This window comes from Rana temporaria, chromosome 3 (genome assembly GCF_905171775.1).
Source record: "Rana temporaria chromosome 3, aRanTem1.1, whole genome shotgun sequence".
Classification (NCBI taxonomy): domain Eukaryota; kingdom Metazoa; phylum Chordata; class Amphibia; order Anura; family Ranidae; genus Rana; species Rana temporaria.
The window spans coordinates 252015925-252026483 of NC_053491.1; the positions used below are offsets into that span (position 1 = coordinate 252015925).

Sequence of the window (10559 nt, forward strand, 5' to 3'; positions counted from 1 at the left end):
CATCACAGAGCTGGTGGATGTTAGAGACCTTGCGCTTCTCCACCTTCCGTTTGAGGATGCCGCACAGATGCTCAATAGGGTTTAGGACTGGAGACGTGCTTGGTCAGTCCTTAACCTTTACTCGCAGCTTCTTTATTAAGGCAGTGGTCGTCTTAGAGGTGTGTTTACAGAATACAGAATACTTATTAATCCCAAAGGGAAATTCACACAGGTGCGACTCGTCAGATGACTTAGCCACCTGACAAGTCGCGCTCCGTTCTGTACTATGAAACTGTTCTAATAGGAGCAACTTGAGTCGCTCCGACGTAGAAAAAGGTTCCTGTACTACTTTGGGATGACTTCAGGGCGACTTGCATTGACTTCAATACAGAAGTCATTTTGCAAGTCGCCTCTGAAGTCTTGGGCAGATCGCCTTGCCGAGACGCTGCCCCTGTGTGAACCGGCTCTTAACAAAGACAACTCACGATCACAACAATAGACTGAACAAGATGCAAAAACACAACAAAATTACCAATAACATCCATTAACACGAAATAACAAAATTAAAACTACACTACAAATAAAACATCCATACAACTAAAATACAACATATAATTAATAACACAGATTAGAATAACAGGCAAACTACCAAATACAAATAATACACCACTTTCTTGGATACCACCCCAGATAATAACCAACACAATACCAACATACTATAAAAACAACACAAAATCCTGATCATAAACAACCATAATCAATTCTCACCCCCAGCCCTCACAGAAAATAATTATATATCTTAATCGCCACAGGCAAAAATTATTTCCTGTGTCGCTCTGTAGTACATTGTGGGTGTAACAGTCTGTCACTGATGGTACATTGCAGACTGACTAGCGAATTGTGGAGTGGATGGGAGGAGTTGTCCAAGTAGGAACGTAACTTGAACCACATTCTCCTCTACAACACTTGTAAAATACTCTAATTCCAATTCAACCACATCACAGGCCTTGAGAATCGGTTTGTTGAGTGTGTTGGTGTCGGACACCCTAAGCCTGAGCTGGCCACCACAGACTCAAAAAACATCTTCAGCATCATCTGGCAGATGTTAAAGTCTCAGTCTCCTCAAAAAGTAGAGGCCCTTCCTATAGAGCACTCCAGTGTTCTTGCTCCAGTCCAGCTTATTATCTATATGCACCCTCAGATACTTGTTTGGGGTCGTTATCATGTTGGAATACTGCCCTGCTGCCCAGTCTGCGAAGGGAGGGGATCGTGCTCTGCTTCAGTATGTCACAGTACATGTTGGCATTCATGGTTCCCTCAATGAACTGTAGTTCCCCAGTGGCGGCAGCACTCATGCAGCCCCAGACCATGACACTCCCACCACCATGCTTGACTGTAGGCAAGACACACTTGTCTTTGTGCTCCTCACCTGGTTGCCAACTTGCCGTCACACACATTTGACACCATCTGAACCAAATAAGTTTATCTTGGTCTCTGACCACAGGACATGGTTCCAGTAATCCATGTCCTTAGTCTGCTTGTTATCAGGAAACTGTTTGCAGGCTTTCTTGTGCATCATCTTTAGAAGAGGCTTCCTTCTGGGACGACAGCCATGCAGTTCAATTTGATGCAGTGTGTGGCATATGGTCTGACCACTCACAGGCTGACCCCCCACCCTTTCAACCTCTGCAGCAATGCTTGCAGCACTCATACTTCTATTTCCCAAAGACAACCTGTGGATATGATGCTAAGCACGTGCACTCAACTTCTTTGGTTGACCATGATGAGGCCTGTTCTGAGTGGAACCGTTCCTATTAAACAGCTGTATGGTCTTGGCCACTGTGCTGCAGCTCAATCTCAGAGTTTTGACAATCTTCTTATAGCCTAGGCCATCTTTATGTAGAGCAACAATTATTTGTTTCAGATACTCAGAGAGTTCTTTGCCATGAGGTGCCATGTTGAACTTCCAGTGACCAATGTAAGAGAGTGATAGAAAATTATGGTTACTTGGGCCCAATTTGGACATTTTCCTTGTTCAGTGTTGTCACATGAAAAGATATAACAATATATTTACAAAAATGTGAGGGGTGTACTCACTTTTTTGAGATGCTGTACATTGTATGGCTTTGGGAAAATAAACTGATGAAAATCTATGAAAAGTAGCCATTCAAATGCTTGCATTAATTTTCCTTTCTGCGCTAGAAGAATAAGAGAAAGCATATAATTGACTGTGATAAGCACTTTCAGGCACGCAATTTATGGTGCAAAATGTTTAGCTAATGGCTGGATGGGGGAATATTCAGGTCTGCAGGGCTCCTCTGATGATGCGTGATGGGGAAGATTTGATTGGCTGGGATATATTTTCTCCACAAATTTCTATTTTCCCCCGTAACAGGCACATGCCTGCAGTGTTCACATTATTTTTCCATAGGTGAGTTATCCTGATAATAACTATTTATAGTAATGATTATTTGGTGGCCAGGTTGTATGTGCACAGCCAACTTCTGTCTAGTGTGTATAGGTCAGTTTACAGCAATAGTTGAAGGCTGTTGACTTTACAAATGTGTTATACTGTTTACCATTTTAATACTGGAATATAATTCTGTCTGTTACTAGATTGCAGATCTACATGCAGTTCCTCGGGGTATGTATGATGGGCCGGTCTTTGATTTGTCATCAACTCCCAAGGCTGGTGTTCCCGCAGGGTCTGCTAAAGGTTCTCCAACAAGGCAGACCGCACCAGTCCGAAATTTGCACCACTCTGCATTTAGTCTAGCTGGTAAGTGTACAGTCATCTACATTCTAGATCTTAGATATAAAGACTCCTGGAGCTGTATTTAATAGCACAAAGCAAATTGCTTTGTTAAGGACTTTGTTAGGAATGCTACACTGAATAGCAATACCTGATGTCTAATTGCATTTTAATTTTTGCTTTGCATTAACAAATAATCAATACAAATTACTTGAAATGTAGAAGTTAATAAATGAAGCCTAGTGTCCGCTGTTTCAGAAGTAAGGCCTAATGTTCACCATATAGCGGGTGATTTTCTAGCAGTTTTGGATCAAGGCAACTTACCAACAGTTGTTTATATCTTCACATTGCAAGGATGATGGTAGATTGCATTCATCTGTTTGCTAACGTTTACGATAGAAAGGTTGAATGTTTTTAGGAAATGTATTGTGTGTATTGTATGAGCAGCATAAATGCTTTATAAAGACATCATATTCAAATTGGATCAAAGACGAACTCTGTGCACTGTGTGAATGAATTAAGATTCTGAAGCACTGCTGCATAGAATATTACAGAGTTGGCACATGGGGGATTAATATGTTTTTCACATTTATTATCACATGTAGAGCACAATGACTTTCTGCACAGTTTGTAAGCCATAAGACATATGGAGTGCATTAGTGCTGCAAGTGAACAACATTGATGTCTGCTCAAAAAATGAGAAGCTAGGAGTTGTTGTTCAACCACAAGCAGCATCACCACAATTTTGCTTTTAAATTAAATATGGATTTAATATAGTATGGATTAGGGATTATAAAAGTAGTATTAAACGCAACTTTTACATTTTTTTAATAGGCCCTCAGGTGGTTTATGCCATAATTGTGCTCAGGGGCAGACTGACAACTCATGGGGCCCCCCTTGGGCAATAGGAGATTATGGGGCCCCCAGGCAATAGAAGATTATGGGGCCCCCAGGCAATAGTTTATGGGACCACACAGTATACACACACACACATACAATATACACACATTATACATACATACACAATACACATACACACACTGAAAAGGTACTGGAGAGGCGGGGCAGCTATAATCTTGGGATTTTAAAAAAAAACAAGAGATTTTTACATACTGTCCCTGGTTTTACTGAGGCAGGCAACCCTGATGGGGCCCCCTAGTGGCATGGGCCCTCAAGCAGTGCCTGAGTGCCCAAATAGTCAGTCCGCCCCTGATTGTGCTAGTATGCACGGCATATTGTCACATTGTGGCAGACTTGCCTGTCAATTGAAGCCCTCCAGCGCTAAGCTGTCACCAGTTCCACTGGGCACAGGCTCTTCCATCTTTGACTGATTTTCCTTCTGGGTTTGCTCTCTCCAGCTGCTTGAATGACCGGGCCACAATGACATCACTCCCATGCAAGCCTTGCCCCCGATCTCTGCTTTTATTTGTTTTGGCAATAGAGACTCTAGCTATTAATATGTGACAGTAGAGGTTTTTTGGGATCTTCTCCTATGACCTCTTAAAGAGCTTAACACAGTGGGCTCATTTCACTAAGTGTGAAACACTGCATGAACATCAGTGGTAAATCAACACATGTTATTTTTCAAAAACAGTTATCAATTCAATAAAAAACGCTTTTTGGAGAATATTTTACCGCAGACTACAGCAGAAAGTGTCAAATTTAGGAGTGGTATGGTGTGGGTGGTGTGAGGCTCCCCTAAATCCTAGACCACAAACCATACCAAGCCACATGCCTTCAAAATGGGAGGTACTTTCCCTGGCAAAGCCCCTTGTCCCCATGTTCATGAGGACAAGGACCCGGTGGTTGTGGGGCCTTACGGGTGGGGGGCTTATCGGAATAGCCCCTTTTAACAATTAGGGTGACCCCAAATACTTGCTTCCCATATGTGAATGAGTAAGGGGTATATGTAAAGAATGTCTCCCAGAAATAAAACCACCAACAGTTCTTTATTAAAAAAAATATATAAAAAATTTCCCTCAAGGTACATCCATTGTCAGTCACGTCGTCTACCAATGCCGATGACCCGCTTGAAAGAAAAAAACTGATGCCTGCTGAGACACGACTTATTCTGTCGCTTCCCTGACATTGATTGGCATCTCTGGTTCATGTCCATATTTGGTCTATGACATTACCCAAGTGACCTCGCCCCTTTGTATACTTAAGCAGCGGGGAGAACTGGAAATTTAATTTGATGACAGGGAAGCAATGGTATTGGCGGTGTCTTGGCGGGCGTTGTTTTTTTTTTCTTGTGGGTGGGTTGGTGAATATCCTTCATTATGATTCACAAGGACCTGGATCGCTGGACAGTGTGATTGACAATGTATGTACACCCTGAGACTTTTAGAAAATTAATTTTTTTATAAAGGATTTGTCAAAAGTTTGGGTGTTTTTATTTCTAGGGTACATACTTTTTTGGTACATACTCATTCACATAGGGTATGGCATCTGGGGGCCCCCTATTGTTAAAGGGACTTATAGGTTCCGATAAGATCCCTGCCTGTAGACCTCCACAACCCTGGACCAGTGGCCCTTGTCCTCAAAAACATGGGGCCAGATTCACAGACACTTACGTTACTCCGCGGCGCCGTAACGTATCCCATTTACGCCGTCGTATCTCTTCTGTGAATCTGGCCCATGGTTTGGGGTGGGGCATGCTCATCCCCTTTTCTGGCCCTCCAGTCTGCATGCTCAGATAAGGGTCTGGTATGGATTTTGGGGAGACTTTCCTTTTTTTTGGCATTGGGTCTCCCACTCTCCCTTTAACTCGACTCAAAGGGCAACACTCCCATCCATAAGGTTTACTAGGTCCAATACTGTTGCTTTGCCTGCTAGTGGCAGCTGCTTTAGACATCACTGTTGATGCTCCTGCACAGGTTGCACACCTTTGTTGGTGAAATAGTGTTGTATTATGATATTAATATTGAGTAGGGCAATTGTTGCACTACTCTTTGTGTCAGTTCTATGTACTGTATAATAACGACAGTGGATGGGCAGATTCTTCTGAAGCTCTGGCATCTGATCTTTTGAGTGCGAAACTAAAGCTGGCTACACAACTGGGGTAGAGTGCACAAATCTTAGGTCAGGAGTATAAATGTCACTCTGTCACCCTTCAAGCAGTAAGAAATCTTCTATACCCAGGACTCTAGGATTCCTTTTAGTAAAATGAGGATTCTAATTTGGGACCTTCACCCCATTGTTTGCAGCACTCCACACATATAAACACAGTGGTCCCCTTTAAGAATTATGGATTCCGATAAACAATTACATTGATAGTTTGAGATATAGGTGAAATCAGGAAATTGTAGTTTTTATAGCTTACAAACAAGGACATTGTATGTTGATTGCATACATATTATGTTTTTCAGTGTATGTCTGGTATTTTATATTCTTACATTGTCTCTTCATTGTTTCTTCTTCTAACATTTTATATTACTATTTGCAGGAAACCAGTCAGATGATGGTGGCCTTCGTGGCAGCAGGAGAATCGTAAATCCCCCTGGTGGACGTTCTAATATAACATCTCTCAGCTAAACAGCCAAGAAACCTAAATGAGTGGGGAAACCACAATGGTACAATTGGTGTTTCAGACAGGCAAAAAAATAAAAAAAATAAAAAATAAAAATAAAATTGAAACCAAGTCCAATCTGAAGATTTGTTAACCTTCAGGCCTTACATTTTACAAATGCTTTTTGCTACCTAGCTTTAAAAGTGTTGCTGTTTTGTTTCTTCATAATTGCATAGCCTTAATTTCAACCCAGTGCATGCAGTTCAGATGATGGCAGTTACCAGAGGGTGCTGATCCGGTTCCATTTTCATGTGGTTATTTTATATATTATGTTTTTTTTGTTTTGTTTCTTTTTTTTTTTTTAATAAGGCATTGAAAACAAATATCTGGTGGATACAGTTAGTTGTGAAACATGATGGATCTTCCTTTATCACCAAGCTTTTCTGTTTTTATACAAGAATTGCAATAAAATGGAGGTCCCACAAAAACTGTTGTTTGTGTGATGAGGTTTAGAAATGGAAACAACCCGTAGAATATGATGTTTGCCAAAACTCTAAGTAACAGAAGAACAGCAAATCACCCACACATTGCGAGATCTTTTTTTATTTCAAACAAAAATAAGCATAACAAACAGCGATCGTATTTAACCCCTTTATGACACCAAAACATATATGTGCTGTCCAGAAAATCGGCTTTAAAACCAGGTGCCGCATATATGTGTCCCTGTGTTTTGTGCTAGGAGCATGCTCAATCATGCACTCCCAGCACTGAGACTGGGCTGTCTGTGACAGCCCCAGGTCTCTACTAACGATCGGGACTCTGATAGGCTATCACAGTGATCGATCATTCTGCAGCCGCTGCCTGTGTTGTCTATCCTCTATGAAGTGAAGAGACGACAGACTTCTCTGCTAGGGAGGAGGGAAATATACATTAGGGGAGATTCACTAAAACTGTGACACATATATTGTAGTGCAGTTGTGCATACTGTAGTAACCAATCAGCTTCTAGGTTTTATTAGCAAAACTTAATTGAACAAGTTAAAGTTAGGAGTTGATTGGTTACTATGTTTAGATGCACCAGATCCGGTGTGCTCTAGTTTTAGTAAGTCTCCCCCATTTTATCTATTCCTCCTCACTGGAGACCCCTATACAAAAAAAATCCTGTTAAAAAAAAGAAAAGATGAACTAGTTCAATGCTTAACCTAACTTAGTGAGTGTAGGTGTCAGTGTTAGTGGCAGTGTACAGTAGATGTCAGTGGTAGTGACAGTGTAGGTATCAGTGTAAATATCAATTAATGGCAGTGTGTCAGTGCAATTGACAGATGGTGTCAGTGTGTTTTAGGTAAGAAAAAACTGTTTTATATTTATTGTTAGTGTGTTTAGGTAGGACAAAAAAAAACGTTTGTCTCTTGACCCTACTACCGGTACAAAGAACAAATCACACACACATATATGTTATTGCCACGATCATTAGGAGAATTAATTTTGCACGTTTTTTTTTTTTTGGTGGTGGTGCATTGTAATGGCATAAAATATACAGCTAAATTTAAAAAAAAAAAAGTTTTTTTTACTCTTTTGGGACTTTCCTTTGATATACAAAAAAAAAAATCAGAAAATATAAATTAACATCTCCCACTAAATGAAAGCCCAATCTGTCCTGAACAAAAACAAGGTAAAATCCACCTGGACACAAGTGGTTGCGATGATATGTAGTTTTATTAACGCATGTCCAAGTTGCAAAATCGGGCTTGGGTGTTAAGGTTTGTAATAACCCTGGTCATGAAGAGTTAAAGCAAAATTGTCCAATAGCGCGTGCAGCGATTTATTCCAGCCCACTGATGTCATGCAGTATAATCACATGAAAACAATGACAGTCATACAGTACAGCACAACAACCCATAAACGGCAGTAAAGGCAAGTAAACCAATGAATGATTGGAATGATAAACAAGACCATATGACAAGGGTTTATGGTAACTCTAGCAATAGACTTCCCTAATTTTTGTATTGACCAGTCCTAATACTGCAGAAACCCCAACCAAAGAAGGAGGGTTTAAGTCAGACCATAACAATTAGTGACTGGGGGATTTATGGATTGTGGTCACATGATGATCACATGGCATATTTTTTAATTTGCTACAAAGAAACAAGTTAGCAGTTACCTGAGTCATTTGAAACATAGGTGGTTCCATTTGACTAGATTTCAGGTTACCTGGGACTAGGAAATCAGGGGTTTAAAATAAATGTCTGTTCGCCTACCATTGATACCAAAATGTGTCTACACGTGTTTTAATGCACTTTACATTACACGTCAACACTTGTCACAACACACGTCAATATGCATTTTCATTTATGTCAAAAGGAAAGTCTTCAGACAAGATTGCAAAGTTGTTTCTCCAGCCAAAGTCTTTTACCTGATGCCATTATGGGCAAATTCTTGCAAAACGGCAACCTTTTAGGTTGTCAAATGACCTCAGTTCAAGGTAATATGTAGGTGTAGAACAGGGTTTCTCAACCAGGGTTCCTCCAGAGTTTGCCAGGGGTTCCTTGAGCAATTAACAATTTCTGTCTGTCAGATATGTCCCACTGACACCATTGATCTTTTAGTTATCTGTAAGGGAGTATTTCTTCCCAGTGACCACAAGTGTAAGGAGCGTTCTTCTCACTGACCATCACACTAATGTATCATGAGTTGTAGATATAGTCATTTCTAGTAGGGATTCTCTGAGAGCGGAAAGTTATTTCTAGGGTTCCTCTGTGTTGAAAATGCTGAGAAAGGCTAATGTAGAGGTATTGTATTAGAGATAGCAAGAGGGGATGGGGAATGACAGCTGTAACAATGAACACCTAGTTATAGAAGAACAAAAAGGTGAGACATTATGAAATAAATATAGCTTAGAGTCCTATGTGATTCTCGCGTCAGATCTATTTTACACTTGCACCCATGATAGGTATTGTAAGATTTAGCTATCTAATAGATCACAGAATCCTTCGTGACAAGGTCTTGATTTTCTATTCCTTTCACAAGGCTGGTGCCATGTTTGTTTAGACGTCATCTAGGGTCAGCATATACTTCCTAGTCTCTTGATCTCCTCCTTGTTCACTTGCCAAGTGAAGTATAATGCTTTCCCTGCTCTCTGCTAGTGCTTATCATTGCCCTTCTGCAAAGAAGTAAATAGAGGGAGTTTGTCGCTGCATTTGAGGGTCCTTGTTGAACTGTGGATGTCTTTGTGGGCCCTGGTTGTATATGATGGGTACTGTAAAGGTTAATTGTAATGTGAACCTATGGGCTGCACAAAATAAAGTAGTAGCACTATCCAGTATCTTCTTCCATTGCTTTTTTGCATATGCATTAACTGCTCCACCTATATGACTATTGGTTGATCAGGTGCTAGGCTTGTATGGGTGGGGGGTGCAGAAAGACAATGGGTTGAATTACTAAAGGTAAATAGGCTGTTAGCTTTGCAAGGGAATTTTACTTTTTTTCCATCACCTCCTGAAAGTGGTGAAATTTTACTAGAATACCCACACAGAAGCAACATTTTAAAAAACAATTTTTGCTCGCACATGATTGGATGAAGGAAGTCAGTAGAGCTTTACCCCATTTACAAAGCTAAGGTGAAATTCCTTTGCAAAGTGAACATCCTTTGATAAATCAACCCCAGTGACTAGGGTACATTACATTTAGAAATGTGGGTAGGTACAGTATGGGATTACAGTACATAAACATTGTATGCATCACTAATATGTATATGTAGGTATATGTACCAGCGATTAGCTGGGAGAATCCAAACCAGTAATAAGGTTTCCCACTTCAGTCAGCTCAGTCTGCCAGTTGTTGTGTTAGCAGCACAGGAGGTGCTTATAGACATAGATATAAAGGGGAGATTTACCAAAACTGGTGCATCTGTGCATAGTAACCAATCAGTTTCTCGGTTTTATTGTCAAAAATTAAAGCGGGAGTTCACCCATAAAACAATTTTTCCCCTTAGATGGATGCTCGTTTTGTCTAGGGGAATCGGCTAGTTGTTTTAAAATATGAGCTGTACTTACCGTTTACCCGTACATAACACTTTTTCCCCTTAGATGGATGCTCGTTTTGTCTAGGGGAATCGTTTTAAAATATGAGCTGTACTTACCGTTTACGAGATGCATCTTCTCCGTCGCTTCCGGGTATGGGTCTTCGGAAGCGGGCATTCCTTCTTGATTGACAGTCTTCCGAGAGGCTTCCGACGGTCGCATCCATCGTGTCACTAGTAGCCGAAAGAAGCCGAACGTCGGTGTGGCTCTATACTGCGCCTGCGCACCGACGTTCGGCTTCT

At 40.8% G+C, this 10559-nt stretch overlaps 1 protein-coding gene and 1 long non-coding RNA gene across 3 annotated transcripts in view; both read left to right on the top strand.

Moving 5' to 3' along the window:
- DPYSL3 (dihydropyrimidinase like 3) overlaps nucleotides 1-9558 on the top strand; it is a 205541-nt gene extending 195983 nt beyond the window's left edge. For both annotated transcript variants that reach the window (XM_040344562.1, XM_040344563.1), the window contains exons 13-14: nucleotides 2596-2758; nucleotides 6177-9558. In XM_040344562.1, coding sequence (XP_040200496.1) covers nucleotides 2596-2758; nucleotides 6177-6265 — 252 coding nt within the window. In that variant the 3' untranslated portion in view covers nucleotides 6266-9558. The remainder of the gene's footprint in view (nucleotides 1-2595; nucleotides 2759-6176) is intronic.
- On the top strand, nucleotides 3892-6071 carry LOC120932292. Its single transcript, XR_005747953.1, has 2 exons — nucleotides 3892-5812; nucleotides 6040-6071. It is a non-coding gene; the product is annotated as an uncharacterized LOC120932292 (long non-coding RNA).
- Nucleotides 9559-10559: the final 1001 nt, after the last annotated feature.